This window comes from Trifolium pratense, linkage group LG6 (assembly GCF_020283565.1).
Source record: "Trifolium pratense cultivar HEN17-A07 linkage group LG6, ARS_RC_1.1, whole genome shotgun sequence".
NCBI lineage: Eukaryota > Viridiplantae > Streptophyta > Magnoliopsida > Fabales > Fabaceae > Trifolium > Trifolium pratense.
The window spans coordinates 28511891-28530217 of NC_060064.1; the positions used below are offsets into that span (position 1 = coordinate 28511891).

Below are 18327 nucleotides of genomic sequence, written 5' to 3' on the forward strand. Positions count from 1 at the left end.
TTTAAAATGTATCAATTTGGTCTCTTACGTTTAAAATGTATCAATTTGGTCCCTTATGTCTCATCTGCCAGATCTATTATTGTCTTTGATCTACAAATTTGAAACAAAGTAAGTACATCTCACCATCTTTATTGTTCACTTAGTTCTTCTATATTTTGTTGTCCTGTGTACGATGTATTGAACTATTTGAAGAATATGAGTATCTGGAATAATGGAGTTTTGAATACAACAACAAAGTTTCAATATAACCGTAACAAATACTTGTTCTACACATCACATGTATGATCCGACACCCGAATAAATAAAAAATTGTAGACAATCAGAATTGAGTCCAAATTAAATGGTTGTGATTTTTAACGGTTTGATGATTTTCGACTCGAAATCAACCGATGTTCAAGGTATCTACCTACTGCCATACTAAATTTAGGGGTAAAAATGTATTTTTGGGAAATTGGGAACAATCTAGAGGCTTAAATTAATGCAAAGTTCTTTTTTCTTTCGCCGGCAACACTTTTTTTATGCCTAAATGGGTCCTCACACAATTACACATACGATAACTAGTCCGTGTGTTACACACACGACACGATAAGGGTTGAACTTTGTATACACTATTATTAAACCAACACTCCAATAATAACAGCCACAAAATCCACAAACTTCACATATAATCAATTTTCCCATTTTCTCTCATACCTCAAAAAATCCTCCCTCATGGCTTCTCTTCTCAACGGCAGCCTCTCATCCTTACACCCTCAACCAACTCGCGAATCCAGCTTCTCAAAAAAATCACTTATTCACCTAAATCACTTCCCAATCTCAATAAACCCCAAACACAAATCACTTACAACAAAAACCGTTAAAGTCCGTTCCGACGTTAGTTACGAGCAACGAAATTCATCATCATCTCTTTCAACTTCAACAACTTCAACCGATGATAAGATCCGTGAAATTCTTCGTAACCGTGATTACGACAAGAAATTCGGTTTCAACATTGATATCGATTCGATAACAATTCCAAAAGGTTTATCAAAAGAAACAATCAGATTAATTTCAACTTTGAAATCAGAACCTGATTGGATGCTTAATTTTAGATTAAGCGCTTTTGAGAAATTCTTGAAAATGAAAGAACCTAATTGGTCAGATAATACTTATCCAACTATTGATTTTCAAGATATTTGTTATTATTCAGCTCCTAAGAAGAAAAAAACACTTGATAGTTTAGATGAAGCTGATCCTGAAATTCTTAGATATTTCGATAAGTTAGGTATACCGTTAAACGAACAGAATCGGTTAGCGAATGTTGCGGTGGATGCTGTTCTTGATAGTGTTTCAATTGCAACTACTCATAGGAAAACACTTGAGAAATCTGGTGTTATTTTTTGTTCAATTTCTGAGGCTATTAAAGAGTATCCTGATTTAGTTAGAAAATATTTAGGTAGAGTTGTTCCTAGTGATGATAATTATTATGCCGCGTTGAACGCGGCTGTTTTTAGTGACGGATCGTTTGTTTATATTCCGAAGGATACTAAGTGTCCAATGCAGATTTCGACTTATTTTAGAATTAATGCGTTAGAGACGGGGCAATTTGAGAGGACGTTGATTGTGGCGGATGATAGGAGTTCGGTGGAGTATTTGGAAGGATGTACCGCGCCTTCTTATGATAAGAATCAGCTTCATGCTGCTGTGGTTGAATTGTATTGTGGGGAAGATGCGGAGATTAAGTATTCGACCGTGCAGAATTGGTATGCGGGTGATGAGAATGGGAAAGGCGGGATATATAATTTTGTGACTAAGAGAGGGGTGTGTGCTGGTAAGAGGTCGAAGATATCGTGGACCCAGGTGGAGACTGGGTCCGCGATAACTTGGAAATATCCGAGTGTTGTTTTGGAGGGGGATGATACTGTTGGTGAGTTTTATTCTGTTGCTTTGACTAATAATTATCAACAGGCTGATACAGGGACTAAGATGATTCATAAAGGTAAGAATACAAAGAGTAGGATTATATCTAAGGGTATTTCTGCTGGACATTCGAGGAATTGTTATAGAGGGCTTGTTCAGGTTCAGTCTAAGGCGGAGAATGCGAAAAATTCTTCTCAGTGTGATTCCATGCTTATTGGTGATGGTGCAGCTGCTAATACCTATCCTTACATCCAGGTAACAATTTTTTTTCTGTTAATGGTTTTTCTTCGTTACTTTTTAGTTTTAATAGTTAATGCTTATTGTCTATCAAACTATAATTTTGAAAGGTAGCGATGCGGAAGTATGGGCACATCATAATATGTAGCTGTGTTTGTGCATACTTTATGGGCACTTATGATATATTTGCTAAGAGTGGTGTTTTTATATGAATTTCATGTGTTTTGGTATGGCTTTGTCGTGTTCTGTAGTTATTTAAGATTGGTGTTTCTAGATGAATTTCATGTGTTATGTTATGGCTTTGTCATGTTCTGTAGTTGTATAATAATTTGTTCGATCTTACTTGTTCTGTAGTTGTATTTGCTCGCTGCATTGTATTTGTGCTTTGTAGTTGAAAGGGGACACAAATATAAAGTTTTAACATATTTGACCAATTTCAAGTTATGGAAGAAATCCTTACAGTGATACTAATATAGAAAATTAGTCCCGACTCTTGAATGTGTTGGTTATTAAAATAACAATAAATTATGGAATCCAATAATCATTGAATTTTAAAAAAAAGTATCGGGTCATAAAGACCCTGATTATATCAGATTACAATATGTTTATGCTTTGTAACATGGTGAGAAATTGGCTATTTTTTGACAACTGTCGTGGCCAAATATATGGCTATGATTTAAGAGCTACATGGGTGTTTCAATGCAGAACATCAATACTTTTTCAACTAATACATGTGCTCTAGTTCAAGGTGTTGTTGTAAGAACACTATAAATTGTTAGTATCCTGGAAATTTTGATGTTAGCTTTGGCACCTGATTTTCATCACCCCATTTTCCATACTTGATTAAACACAACTTTGTTGTGTGTGTATAGCTTGAAGAAGATGTGTGTCTTTTATTCTTTTTCCAGGAGAGTAAAACACGTGCAAAGTTTGGTCTTTACTCCTTTGATAGCTTTAATGGCTGTGGTCTACTGTTGTTGGTTGAAACAGCAAAGATTTAGCAATAATATCGAGTTTTAGTTGTGTTTTTTATAGCAGTATTATGAGCAGTTTCCATACCCGAGTTAACTCCCGCAGATTCCTTTTGTTTCCTTTTACTTATTTTCACCCTTTTTTCTGTATGTAATGTTCAGAAACTCGTCGCGAGACTACTGCTCATGAAATTGCAATTGTTTTGCAGGTGAAGAACCCAACAGCAAGAATTGAGCATGAGGCTAGTACCTCCAAAATTGGTGAAGATCAATTGTTTTACTTTCAACAAAGGGGAATAGACTATGAAAAAGCAATGGCTGCTATGATCTCTGGATTTTGCCGTGATGTCTTCAATGAGCTTCCCGATGAATTTGGTTCTGAGGTGAACCAACTCATGAGCTTGAAGCTTGAGGGGTCAGTGGGTTAAACAGATTGTTAGGCAATCATTGTTTTGAATTAGCCCGGGCCATTGGTTCTTAAAATTATGGAAGTTCTCAGGGGTAGTGTGTCTGGAAGGATGTGTACATGATGTATATTATCTCTATAATTTGTCTGAAAGATATAGATTTTGTATGGAAATAAGATTCCATGAAACATTGAGTTTCAAACCTTAATATATGATCTTTATAATTTTCTTGTTAAGAGTCTCACATTTGACGAGACAAAGTCTAACAATATGTTTGTAAGTGGTAGGCATCCCACGCTTTAAAAGCTGGCTTTGTAACTTTGTAAGGGTTGAGTTAGTCCCAACCTAAATTTTAAGATGTATGATGTTGATTAGCTCTTTGGATTTCTGTTCATTTATTCTCTTAATTCTTCTAATTCACTTTACAACTTGATTAATCCAGTTACAAATTATGACCTTCGTATTTAAGTCTTACAAAACTATATCCTAAGTTTTACTTATTATGAAATTATTAAACTTCAACCATGGATATAAAGGCATTGATTACCTGCCCATATCCCTCTTTCTCACCCTTGTGGTCTTTCACTTATTATATTGGTCAATTATACTTCAGTCATGGCTTTCTTCGTCTTTTTGAATAAAGGTTGTTAGAAGAAAGATATGTGCTATTTGTTACAAAGTTATTACTGCACACCATTTGACCGAAAACAAGGGTGGATATACATGAAATCAACGATCAATTTTCTTCATGAGTATTCATGAAATCTCATTTGGTAACGTTAAGCATTTTTGTAGAAGAATTTCATCTTCTTATCTTGTGATTGCCTTAATTTTCCATCCTCAATTGGTCAAAATATCTTATGGTCATCCATATATATATATGCTTTCCAGGATGAACCACAACTCCCAATATTGCCTTCTCGGATAATAATTCATAGTAATTGGAAAGTTAGACAATTACTGATTCTCTGATACAAACCATTCTCTGATATGTATAGATAGAACCATTCTCTGATACATTTCCAAATAATGTTGGTTCTGTGAGTGCCTAATATATAAGAATTCCATCAGTAGTGAAGATCTCATACACTATTGTATCATTGTGGGAAAAAATGCTGGGAAACATGTATGAAATTATATTGCATGTCATTACAGAAAACAAAAATAGATAGATTAATGTGTGCCAATCATTGCAATATTTTCATAAAACAGTAGCCACAACTAGGCAAAGTACCCAAGATCAATTTGTGTTGTTACATTCATTTGAGATAGTACCAACATTTACAACAAATCCTGTTTCCTTTGTAATAACATGGGTGGGTGCCTAGAAAAGCTTTTCACATGAGGAAGGAATACGCGATATGAAACACAGTATATATACATATTATTTGTAACAAGAAAAATACAATTTGTGCATTTACATCCCACATAGGAGGTGATAATTAGAAGAGCATTCAGAGAATGAATCCATGATTGTTCCTGTAGATGACAGAAAATGAATCAGCAAAACATGAAAATGAAAAATAGATAAAGGCCATGAATTCAATTTGTTTTTAGTACATTATTCATTACAAGTGAGACATTTTCCTTCCTATTTATTTACTGTTTTGGGGAAAGGACAGTAATTTCTGTTCACTTACGTTTTAGGATGTAAATACTCTTCCACCGTGAGAGGTTTTGGACCACCAAACCAATCAATTAAAAATATATTTTCGATTTCCAATTTGAAAACTTGAAAGTCGTGATCACTCGGCCAGTCTGTTAAACATTATTGAAAGTTAAAATCAGTGTTTAATAACCAGTACGTATATATAATAACACGCTTGAATATTTAGAACCATTCACATGAATAATAAGTATTGACTTTCAGGCAATTACCCATCATCTCCGAATGCTTGGAAAACAAGGCATTTCTGGCAAATTCGGCTTCCTTGGACTTTTCATCAACCAATTTCAGCTGAAACACAAAGAAAGAGTGACCAATTTAAATATTCATTCTATAAATATCTAAAACTACACTGAGTTGCTAATTGAAGCTATGGACTTTCTTGAAACATCGTGTCCACAATTAACTAGTATGTAAACGGAAAATTGCGCCAAAGAGCATAATTTATAACGAACACATACAAAGTAGATAGAACAAATAAAGGAAAAACATTGAGACATTTTTTATAACCAAAATCATATTCAAAATAGAATTCATTTTCGTACACACCTTTCCTGTAAGAGAAATTTTTGAACAAGTAGGATTCTCTGGGTCAACCTTGCCACAAGTCCCAAGAGGGTACTCACTGACTGTGAATGAAGCTCTTTCATCTTTTAAAGCATTTCTTGCTGTTGGGTCTAGAGTAGTTAAGTAGAAGTATGGAATGCCAGTTCCTTGGTTCGGTAATCCATCGCTATATGATACCACATTGCTGCATATAGATAAATTTATTAACTACTACTCAAATCAATCAAATATTGAAAAATTAATAAGTTCATTGCAAAATTGAACCGGCAACAATGTACGAGGTGTACCAACCCAGGCCCAGAAATCTCAAATCCTATGAAGCACAAACACTTCTCGGATTAGGCGTTTCCGGGTGTCAGACACCGACACGACACCAACGCTTATGATTATATTAAATTATGTCATATTTTCAAATTATTATCAGTCTCGGCGTGTCAGTGTCCGATGTACATGCTTCATAGTCAAATCTCACATAGGGCCACAAAAGGAAGTAGCACTCAGCTAGTTAACCACGACTATAGCCAGGACCCCATAACCTGGATGTTACCATTGCGGATACCAACAAACTTCCCCATCTCAACATTACATGATGTGATGGTTCTCTACTTCGTATGCATAAAAATTTTGTAAGTCTATTGGCAATATTGAAATCCATGAAGTTGTAGGAACAATAATTAACTCCCACCGTGTGGTCAATTAAAACATTACCAGGACATGCTAACCTATACAAATTGATCATCGAATGCAGCACCAAGAGTTGTCACAATGGTGGACCACAAGAAAAAGGAAGATAGAAAACCTCTCAAATAAAAGACTCGGCAGGGCATGTTGGATTGACGGAAGATCAGCTTGTTAGCAAGGTAGCGAGAAATCTTCAGTGACATAGCACAATTGTAACAAGAAAAATAGAAGATAAGCTGAGACAAAGAATGGAGGAGATGCAAAGAATCCCTGTACAGGGTACACAAATTACCCAATTGGAGAATAGGAAATGCAGAAAAAAAGGACAAGGATGAAGGAAATCAGAAGAGATGTTGGGATAGATAGAAGGGCAACCACGGCACAGACGATACCGGGAGATAGGAAGAGGTGCTAAGGAAGACAAATCCCTCACCATGATCATGGCAGAGTGACTGGAGTATAATAAACATTCAGCTATGAAGCGGTATGATCGGTGTGGTGGATGACCTGGATGGACATCTTATGTATTATAAAGTCATGTTGGTAACTAGAATTTCTGATGCGGCTTTTTGTCAATATATATAGACTACTTCTAAACATAATCATCTCTAATTAAGAAAGTACAAAAGAATAAAACTGTATAAATCATATCTATGGTGTGTTATAGGGAAAAATTGTATGTTGATTTAGTTTGAAGACATAATGTAGAAAATGATAACAGTAAGAAATGCTTACCCAAATGGTGCTCCGCCCAAATCAGTCGAGATAGTACTGCAAAGAAACAATAAGCTGTTTAAGCGATTTCAATATGAAACCAGGAAAAAATCTTAAAGGGTAGTGTGAGAAAACCATCACTACAATATTTTTTATGTTACAAAAGATCCATAGAAGTGTAAATACTCGAAGGTCCAAGACAAAAAATGAAAAATATCAATTTAGTCCTTAAAAATCTCAAATGTTGGTCAAACGAGTCCCCTCATAGAGACTAAAACGTCCTAAAAACTTATCATAAACAAAATACTAATTTGACCCACATTTATTGGACTAAGTTGATATATTACAAAAGCATCCTCAAATATCTCTTCATTAGTCAGTATGGTCCACGAACCTGACTTTTGAGAATTAGTTTGGTCCTCGGATGTATCTTTCGTTACTCAGTTTCATCTATGAAATCACTACTAACAAAAGATGCACTAAGTGATGTTTTTGTAAGTTGATAAATTCAACAACAAATATGTGACACTCTGATTCTATCACATATTTACGGACAAAAACACTATTTACTCCCGAAATAAGTTTCTGGGGGATCAACTTGAGTAATCACTCTAAAAGCAAACAAAGCATGCAATTTAACTAATTGGAGTAAACAGACATTTTGGCTCTAAAATATGTGAGGCATTGTTGCAATAGTCCTTAAATATATCAATATTACAAACACATACTACTCCATCCTTAAGCAAAAGTCAACTTTTCAGATTGATTGAATAATTGATGGATCTGGTCTATATCATAGACCACAAACCAAATACATTACGGTTATTCAATAAATCTGAAAAGTGAACTTTTACTTATAACTAAGGCTGGAGGGAGTACCTAAGTGTGTCTTTTGTTAATCACTTTGGTCCTAAAGTGCATTTTTCATTAGATATTTTTCACTTTGGTCAATTTAGTCAATTCCATCATACAGTTTAGATACACTTGGAAATGTGTTTGCAATTTCAATACATTCAGGACTATAGCAACAATGTTTCACACATTTAGAAACCAAAATGAATACAAACAACATGAATCGATCAAACAGAGAATAAAAAACATAAAAACATAATGAAAACTATTATTGGCTGAAACAAAACATGAATAATATAAACAATTCAACAACAAATAAAAACAACAAGTGAATCAGAATTGAACTGATGAAAATAAAAGCAGCAAAGAAATTCAAGTAGATAAAGAGAATTACTTCAAGACACCCCAGAAATTGAAAGAGATTAACCAACGAGCAGTTGCAGCAGCATCTTTTGGGTCGGGTTTTGTTGAAATCGAAAGCAATCGAGATTGTACTACAGAAGAAGAATCTTGGGAACCCCACAAGAACAACAAGATCAATGGGATAACATGGAAGACTTTCATTTTGACGATACCCAAAGCCCAATGTGTTTTCTTTTTTTTTTTTTCCCCTTTTTATAAGAATTTTTTTACTCTTTGTCAAAAAAAAAAAAAGTAATTTTTTCCTCAGTTAGTAGTAAGATATCGGGATTCTCCACCAGTTTAATCTGATTTGAGGGTCAGTAAGCACTCTTTCAATCACAGTTGTAGGAGATCGAACTGTGATTCTCCCTACCAAGTTCAGCGTCAATCACCGGTGAACCAACTAATGATCTCCCTATCAAATGTATGTTTAAATAAGACAACTATATTTAAATTGTTGACCATATAACTTATTGTTGAAATTTAATGTGAAATTAATGCTAAATTAACACAACTCTTATTTTTATCAAATAATCTAATGACTAAAAATTTACTCACAAATTTCAACGTATGTAATATTATATCGAACCGTGATCCTTCCTACTTTTTATCTTCTTTCGACACATTTCAAACTTCTACTAACTAGCTGTCAAAAAAAAAAATCTACTAACTAAAACTTTGACTCGTAGAATCGTATAAAACATACATTCAAATTGTAAAAACTTAAGTTATATTGAGAACATAGATTGAATAGTGGTTTGATGAATTTGAGCTTTTACTTGGTAATGTGGATTGTGAGAGATAAAGAGTCTTAGTAATAGATAGTCACTATCTTCTATTTACAAAATGTTTGCACTCTCATTCCTTAATTATTACACGTTTCAAGTTGTTTTGCATGTCTATGGATTAATGCTTGCACGCACGCTTTCAAATCAAATCTTTGCGTCTTCTTCGCACACCTATCAAATCTTTGAAACAATATACTAACAACACTTTCACGCCTATCTATTAATGCTTGCACTCTACTCAATCATTGGGAAAAAGACGTGGATTAGTAAATAAACGCTTGCAATTCAATGGAGATCATCCAACGCATGAATGTCTTTTGCTCTCTCATGCATTTATCGATGCTTGCACGCCACGCCACTAACCCTCATTGAGCCAAAAAAGTTCACCAAAATGTTTGCACGCCACTAAAATGATTGCACAACCTTGTGATCGAAGACGTAGAGAAGCTTGCAATTCATTGGAGATCATCCAACACAGTGGTTTTTGCTCTTCCACGCGTTTATCAAGGCTTGCACTCCACTTGAGCGACACAATTCAAAGATTGCACACCTTAGGAAGACGTCGAGAAATAAAAACCATTTGGGAAAACACACAGGCATTACGAAGACGTATAGCAATTTAATGTTTGCAATTTATTAGAAATCATGCAACTTATGAGTATCTTTTGTCCTCCCATATATTTTCCAATGCTTGTACGTCATTCTCTATCATTGAAACACACGATTTCATACTTGCAAAGTCAATTATACATGTCTACTACCATTTAAGGTTCGCACGCCATTTAAAGATGTTTTTGAAAGTTGATAAATTCAACAACAAACATAGTGAGACTTTGACTCTGTCACATTTTTGGGGGGATCAATTTGAGTAATTACTCGAAAAGAAAACAAAGCATGCAATTCAACTAATTGGAGACTGTTAGAACAAAATGTGATTAAGCAATATCCTTAAAAGAACGTCTCAGTATCAGTATGTGTTATGTCTGTCATTTGGACAATCAACTAAAGACATTGAAGACCAAGGAAGAAGATTATGTTTGTCTTGAGACGCTCAACAATCATATGGATCACAGATGATCATCTTAACCTCTGGACAGCATAGATGATCAGAAAGTCAACTCAACATCAACTCCTCCTCCTCTGGATATTAGTTAAAGATGGCAAGAGTTATCTTTAAAGGAGCATACCACACGTCAGCAAAATTGACGGTTATCTTTATGTGAATAATTCAAAATGTATATATTTTTAGTGGTAATAATAAATTATGAATTTTTATGATTTACATGATTGAAAATAGTAAAACAATATTGTCTGTCAAACAATATTGTCTGTCAGATTGACTCGCCAATTTTTTAACGGACGAGTCTGTGTGATATTTTGAACACAGGCATATAAGTTAGCCCGCTCTGCCACATTTTCAAGGCTGGGACTAAACGAAACAAGTCAATCCACGTTGTCATCCCTAGTTAAAAGCATTCCACAGATGTGTATATACCAACTTCATAGTACTTTCCCTCACAGAAAATTAGGGCATGTAATTTTTGTATAGTATATTTAAATTCAGATAGTTACTTTGAAAGTAGGAAAATATCAAGACAGAAGTTGCACAATATTGATTTTCATTTTTTCCTTTGCCTCTTCTGCACAATAGGATCAATCAGGAAAAAATCATAAAACCCATGATACTTACAATGAATCTTGTTTTTCCTACTAGAACCTTTACTATTAGTCTTGTATAGATAGATCACAATCCAAAAGAGATGAACTAGAACTATGCAGCCTAGGCTCTGCTGAAATGTAAATAAATACAGGGATCAATGATAAAATGTGAGCCTGAAATTTTCATGCATATGACCAATCATTGAAGCAGCATAATTTTGCTACTTGCCACCGAAGCAACGTTGAAATACATTATTCATATATAGTGGCTAAACTGTTTCACCCGTTTAACAGTTGACACTTCTCAGTCAGATCTCTCTAGCTCCCGAAATTTTTTATCCCAATCGTCAACTTCATAATCTTGCTCAACAAAGTCCTTGTCAGTACTATACACAATTTGATCCTGTCCTATAACTGTCTTTTGGGCCATGTCCCGAGCGCTGAAAAGCTGAAAATATAGAGTTGTCTCAGAGCCTAAGTTTTTTCAAACCAGACGAATGAAGAGCCAAAGAAAGTGTATAAAAACATAGATGAATTGTACTGCATATGGCAGGGATGCATAGATGAACATACCTTTTGCGTCAATGAAATGTCAGGTAATTCAAGTACTTTTGCACACTGCTGCCTAGCTTTGTTTCTCTTTTCAATGTCAGAATTCCTTTTCCGAATTAAAAACCACCGAACCAAAGGAATGGCAAAGAAGGAACCAGCATAAATCTGCATATATTATCATTGAGTGTGTGGACGCAGAAAAGTGAAACCATTGCACATAATTACAATAACAGGGATTCCCCCTCATGGAATTTATTTATTTATCAATTAATCATAATCTTCAGATCATAAAAACAGTTTAACTTTTATCATAGCTACTTTGAAATTCTTACATACAAATGGTTGTTTGTTTACACTAACAGTGTATCAAATTAAACTCTCTCTCCCCCTCTCTCTCCCTCTCTCTCTCTCACACAGAGACACACACAATGACAATGGTATACTCCCTCTTGACTTTTGTCATAGCTACTTTGAAATTCTTACATACAAATGGTTGTTTGTTTACACTAACAGTGTATCAAATTAAACTCTCTCTCTCCCCCTCTCTCTCCCTCTCTCTCTCTCTCTCTCTCTCTCTCTCTCTCTCTCTCACAGAGACACACACAATGATAATGGTATACTCCCTCTTGACTTTTGTCTTGATTATAAGAAAAAGTAGCTAACCTCATGCTTATTAAAAAATTAATTAAGCACAATTGATCTTCTTGATCTCAATATTTTTAATGATATCTATTGCTGAAGGGTATTGGAAAATGAAATTTTAATTAAACGAGGGTATTTTAGAAATAGCAGCAAATATAGTGAAGTTAGTAAACAATCACATAAATTATGGACCAAATTTTTTACGCTTTTTTGCTTATAATCAAGGCCGGAGCGAGTATAGACTATATAAAGAATCACAGACACTCTAAATAGCATAATAATTACATGATACTATTACAACATACAATTACCTTATTTACATTCTAACGTTAAATTCTAAAAATTAGCAGCAGCATCCTACATTAAAATGTTCCTTCTAAACGATAACTTGCAATTCCTTTTTCAATATAAAACAACTTTATTGTCTGTAAATGAAAATGTTGGTCATACCTGAAGAAGAGGAAATATGTCAGTTACAAATTTAATGAACCCATCAGTTCTAACCGTAACCGGCACATCTCTGGATCAATGAAAAACAAACGTTAGTATACTGAAACAAAACAATATAAGAGAAAAGTTAACTAATGTGTCGTGTGAAGAGCATACTTCAACAGGGTTCCGAGAACAATAACTCCAAAGAGATTAAGGCCACCCAGACCAACGACCAACGCTCTCTCTGTTGAGGCAGTTTTACTGAAAGAAGGTTCACCCGTATTATGGTTAAATAAATAATAGTGAGGAATAACGACAAGTATGTGTGGAAAAACACAACAAAGAACCTGAATTCCCATCTTTTCTCCTCAAAAAATTTCTCAACTCCACCAACCCAATCAGCCCATCTTTTCCCAACATATTCTTTTCTCTTGCTCTTTTGCGAAGCTGTCTTCTGAAGAGATGGAAACCTATATAGAATATTTCCCTGCATAACAAGCAATCTGCGAGTAAACATAAAAACAGGATAAAAAGAAGAAAAAATTCACTCAGCGGAAACCAAAATATATTTATGAGTGGCGAAAGGCATACTACTTAAAGAGGACTATTAATGACAAATATAAACACAATCTTCTTGTAACCACCATCAGAGAGAAAAATGCAGGGTGCAAGTTATAGTGTTTTAATTCATTGCATTATCTCAATATACCTCTTCATCAACTACAGGTTGACCATCAAATCGTAAAAGAACGGGTAGCATGTATGATTCGTCATCCTGGAAACATCCAGAAACAAACGGTTACAAAGTTGGATGATAAAATATGTAAAGCATAAAAAATTAGAGAGCATTCGGTTGCAATATAGAAAAAAATATAATATAAAAAATGGAAATTCAGTGGCAATAAAAAAATAAAATAGAAAATACATTAGGCCACAAGGTCAACCGTCTGTGCCTTTTTTTAAATTACTTTACCCAAACACAATAAGATATCTTGTCACACTCATGCAAAACTAAGTTGACCAGCAACTAAGGAGGGGTGCAGTGTGATCATTATACAAGAAAAATCACTAATTTAAAAAAGAGAATAGTGTTTTGAGCAATACTAGACATGGTAACAGATCTATCAGAGTAATTAAATACGTTGGCTGAGTTATGGGATGAAACAGACTTATTTTATACTGTTTGATGGAAATGTCTGAAGATGAATTATTGTGACAAAATTCTGGAAAAAGAGATGGTATTTGACTTCTTCGTGGCACTAAAAGAGAATTCAATAAAGTTAAGGGACGGATCCTTGAACTTGAAACTCTACCACCACTTAAAGAAGCCTTTGCCATGGTTAGAATATAAAAGTCAGAGAAAATGTTGCTGGAGAACAATTCTACTATTGATGATGCTCAACTGAATTCAGCTCTCGCTATAAAAAGACTACATGAGCAAAATAAAAAGAGAAAGAGGAGGTAAGAGACTAGAAGATGCTTTACGTATTTATCTATGGAAGGAACTCGATTCTAGGATTGCAGAAGATAATAATCATACTTTTATAAACTAAATAATACACACATTTCATTTTCTTACATTCGGTCGCTTTAGATCTCTTGGATTAGTTTCCATATTTTATTAGACTTCATAACCTGTTTTCTTTTTAAATCAGAATTAGGCATCTAGTATTCCTATGAATGCTTGACAGTGCTGTCTCTTGTAAAGCATCACTACACCCCATTTATCAATGTTATATTCTTATCTAGAGTTTGTTGTTTCTTTTTCCTCTTCTACCTAACTATAATTTCAACAGGATGTATGCTCTCACCAATAATATTGAAAAAGCTCATTCCTAAAGTTTTATAGCAGACAAAATTATCAAACTAGGAAAATAATAGCATGGCCCAAATACAATGACAGCCTTCTATATCGAATGTATTATAAATGAAGGCAATACATATTGATTATGATGCACCCACTTTAATATCCTTGATAGAATCGCAAAAAAAAATAATACAGCTAAGAGCTCCTTGATGCAATGTAATAGCCATGAGTACAAGTGGAAGCATTCAACAAAATGCATGCCAAATCAATATCAGCACTATCAGTAATAAATCATCCAAACTCATGCGACATTGGTGCACTGTGAGTTGATCATGCCAGACTTGGTAATCCACATAGTGAAAAAGTGACAAATACAGCTAACAGCTCCTTGTATCCCTTATAGAAAGTGCCAGTGCCGGCCATGTGAAAGGACACTATTAAAACTGGAGTTATAGGAGGACCTATAGGTTTGCCAAATTAAGACAGCCTTTATTTTGATAAACACACGGGAAACTAATTGTTTCTTCCTAGTAGAATTACATAGAATGAAATATATAGGACTTGAGAGCCTATCTTCTCTCCTAACCACCCTCTGCCTGGAAACTAACAGAATGCCTCCCATTTCCCTTTCCTATTCTATTTATTCAAATACAACATGCATCTAAAATAGGTTGTGCTATTTCAATTGGACCTGTGCCTTGTAAAGAAACTATGTCACAATGTTTATCATGATCGTTTCTTAGTCAAATCAAATGTTTTCCAGATAAGTAGGCTGAAAACATGTGAGCAGAAGCAGAACAACACACTAGTTAAATTATTCGTCAAAATATCCTTGTTAAATTACCTTAATTTTCTCCGTAGATTCTATATCAAGATATGGAGCCAGTTCTTCAGCAGCAACAACACCACCATTAGATGATATGTATTGCCCAATCTGTGCATAAGACAATCAAAATGAAACAAACAACAGAAATAATCATGCTTAGGTGGATGACAAAAAGATAAAGGGAAATAACAAAAAAGATTCAAATGTGTTTATATATATAAAAAAAACCGATCAACGTGACTTTGACAAAGTACAGAATTAACATGATAAAGTGGAAAAGGTACCCGTGAAAAAAGAAAAGAAAAAAAAAGAAACCCAAAAATAAAATAAAAAAACAATTCAAAAGCAACGGACCACTGAATTCAGTCCTCAATTATTACCAACTTCCATCTCTCTTCTTCAATTCCTTGATTGGGATCACCATCTCCAAACACAAAGGAGAAGACCTATCAAGAAAGATATCATATCAAAATACTAGTTTTTGTATGAAACGGGGAAAAAATGAGAGCAGAAGACATAATTCATTGGCATTACATACTGATTCAATGAAGTTAAACTTGTTATCATCTTGTACCCTTCGTCGCTGCCTATAGTAATATGGATCCCAGTACCTTCCATGGTAAAAAATAGATTATATGTCACCAAACATCTTTCTCTAAATAATCATGTCTACTATAAAAACTAGAGGGGATGTCTGTGTCATTTTAATAGACTTTAGTGGAGGTCAATGTAATTTTCCCTTACCAAAATAAATCTGATGGCCTAAAGAAGAAATTGAACCCTGAACTATTGAACCCTGAATTATTTGAACTGCTTCTACGACTCCCGCGCTCATCATCACTGTAATTAATAAACATTATGAGTGCATCAAGACCACAAAATTTTTCAGGATAAACTATGATTTGAGATATCTCAGTTATGAAGTACCTTTTGCTGCTACTTAGAAGAGCAATGATTGCAGTGAAAACAATAACAATGGATGCAATAAGTGTTGTCCCAAAAGTCACCCTAATCACGTATTCTCCAGCGTTCTAACAAAGTCAACGTCATAAGTATACAACATCACACTATGAGTAACAAAAAATACAATCAACAACAATCCTCAATACCTTAGCCTTTTCAATAAAAGGTTCAGCTTTAATCCTAAATGACTTGGCACCAAGCTTTGACCGATAATCTTTGGGAAACACATATAAAATGTCACCTTCCTCAGAAACCTGCAACACACACAATATTGTCCCAATTGAACTTACTTTTAGCAAACAAAAACTCAACGCAAACAAACTAGAGGCATAAAAGTAACAAATAAGCAGAAGCAAATTAAATTAAAATTTAAAACCGACATTACACAAGTGCTACTACAATGGGCTGTTTATCTTTTAATTTAACGGTTCAAAATGCTTTTTCAGCAGAGCTCTATGGTGCCATGGCAACAACAGAAATTTCTTACAAAAAGGTTTGGTTGACTTTGTGGCTAGAGAGTGACTCTCAGCTTGCAATTTCTTCCTTTTCTAATAATTTGCATTTCCTCTAAAAAATTAGAAACAGATGGCGTAATTGTTTGTTGTTAACTGCCTTCTTAGTGAAGCGAATCATTGCGTTGATAAACTTGCATATTTCGGCACTTCAATTAGTGGTTTTAGTTTGGTGGGATTTAATTCCAGATTTACTCGAGAAGACTTTTCCAAAAATAGATTTAGGCTCCCTAATTACAAGTTCAATTCAGATGATTTTTTTTTCATGGGTTTAGTTCATGTTTTCTAGTAGTCCTTTTAATTTCTATTTCTGATAATATTTATCATGATACATGTGATTGATAGACGTAGCGCTGGCAACCTAGTTGGGATCTACAAAGCACAAACACGGACATGACGCGACACTGACATGTTAACAATTACAATAATTTGAAAAAATGACACAATTCAATGTAATCATATGTGCCAGTGTCGAACAACGGACATGTTTCTGACACCAGGACACACCTTATTTGAGGAGTGTCCGTGTTTCATAAGTCGGGATCGACATTGCTACCTACAAAGCACAAACACTCCTCAGATTTGGCATGTCTAGGACACACGGAGGGTTGGTGTCTGACACCGACATTTATGGTGTCTGTATCAGTGTCTGTGTGGTATCCGGTGTTCGTGTCTGAATTCGTGCTTCATAGATTGCTACAATAGAAAAGCTGGCAAACAAACACAATCTTTCTTCTAGTAATCATAATTCATAACCATGGTAAGAATTCAGCGCATTCAATTATCAAACAAGATATTCAAAATTCACAAACAAACAAACAAATAAACAAACCCAAATAGGAAAGAAGAAAGATAAGTACCTCTAAGAAACCATCAGTATCAGCAGCAATAGCTTGAAGAGCTTTCTGAGCTTGATTCAATTTAAGACCAGCCCTACTAGCAACATCACCAATAGTCACCCTACCACCAAAACCATCAACAGCATCCATAGTCCGTTTCCTGACATCAGTAGGCAACTTATCACTTTCCACAGCACCTCCCGGTCTAATATCTCTTCCCAAATCAACGGCAGCACGCGGTGCCACAAAAGCCCAATTCCTTTTATTGATTATTCTACGGTTATTATACGGGAAAGGGAGAAAGGGTTTGGTTAAGGGTTTGTGAAAGGTTGAAGAAGAAGAAGAAGAAGAAGAAGAAGTGAAGGTGAGTAATCGAGATGTGGGTGTGATTGTTAAGCATGTTGAGATTGTCGCCATTTGGGTAGCGTTGGAATAAGAATTTGGGATTTTGAGGAATTGTGAGTGTGGCCCCTCCTGACCTGAGAATGGGTGTGTGGGGAAAGAAGGCGGGAGGATGAGGACTGTGTATTGACACATATCACATTCGTACTTATGGTTTATTTATTGTTTTAGTTTTTTTTTTTTTTTTACAAAATTATTGTTAGACTGAAATTAGCAAAAATGGGAACTCCGAGGCATGCAACACCGGAAACATTATCAAAAATAAGACTTTTGAGTTTTTTAGGAGGACTTCCTAACATGCAAATTAAAAGTGTTCAAAGTTAGACTGAAATCAGCAACTGATCTGTTTCCTTCTCGCCATATATGGTTAAGCTGAATATGTCAATTCATGTTCTTGATATCACAATTACGCTTGATCAAAGTAGGAATATTTCTATTAAAGTTGCAATTTCCTGTTACCATGTCGACCAACATCTTCGAATCACTTTCTACTTGAAGTTGGGTAATTC

The 18327-nt window shown here is 34.7% G+C and overlaps 3 protein-coding genes across 3 annotated transcripts; 1 reads left to right on the forward strand and 2 right to left on the reverse strand.

Moving 5' to 3' along the window:
* The first annotated feature begins 498 nt into the window (after positions 1 to 498).
* LOC123893284 (UPF0051 protein ABCI8, chloroplastic) lies at positions 499 to 3908 on the forward strand. The gene is made up of 2 exons (XM_045943218.1): positions 499 to 2154; positions 3317 to 3908. Exons 1-2 carry the CDS (start codon positions 712 to 714, stop codon positions 3533 to 3535), a joined length of 1662 nt encoding a protein of 553 aa, XP_045799174.1. The 5' UTR covers positions 499 to 711; the 3' UTR covers positions 3536 to 3908.
* Positions 3909 to 4663: 755 nt separating this feature from the next.
* Positions 4664 to 8593, reverse strand: LOC123893052 (protein CREG1). The gene is made up of 6 exons (XM_045942971.1): positions 8389 to 8593; positions 7164 to 7199; positions 5730 to 5931; positions 5393 to 5471; positions 5155 to 5272; positions 4664 to 4993 (listed from the first exon to the last, which is right to left on the reverse strand). Exons 1-6 carry the CDS (start codon positions 8556 to 8558, stop codon positions 4969 to 4971), a joined length of 630 nt encoding a protein of 209 aa, XP_045798927.1. The 5' UTR covers positions 8559 to 8593; the 3' UTR covers positions 4664 to 4968.
* Positions 8594 to 10786: 2193 nt separating this feature from the next.
* LOC123889101 (uncharacterized protein At5g03900, chloroplastic) lies at positions 10787 to 17945 on the reverse strand. Its single transcript, XM_045938300.1, has 13 exons — positions 17438 to 17945; positions 16212 to 16319; positions 16030 to 16133; positions 15847 to 15942; positions 15641 to 15713; positions 15483 to 15548; positions 15121 to 15210; positions 13179 to 13244; positions 12817 to 12956; positions 12644 to 12730; positions 12488 to 12557; positions 11417 to 11560; positions 10787 to 11291 (listed from the first exon to the last, which is right to left on the reverse strand). Exons 1-13 carry the CDS (start codon positions 17831 to 17833, stop codon positions 11148 to 11150), a joined length of 1584 nt encoding a protein of 527 aa, XP_045794256.1. The 5' UTR covers positions 17834 to 17945; the 3' UTR covers positions 10787 to 11147.
* Positions 17946 to 18327: the final 382 nt, after the last annotated feature.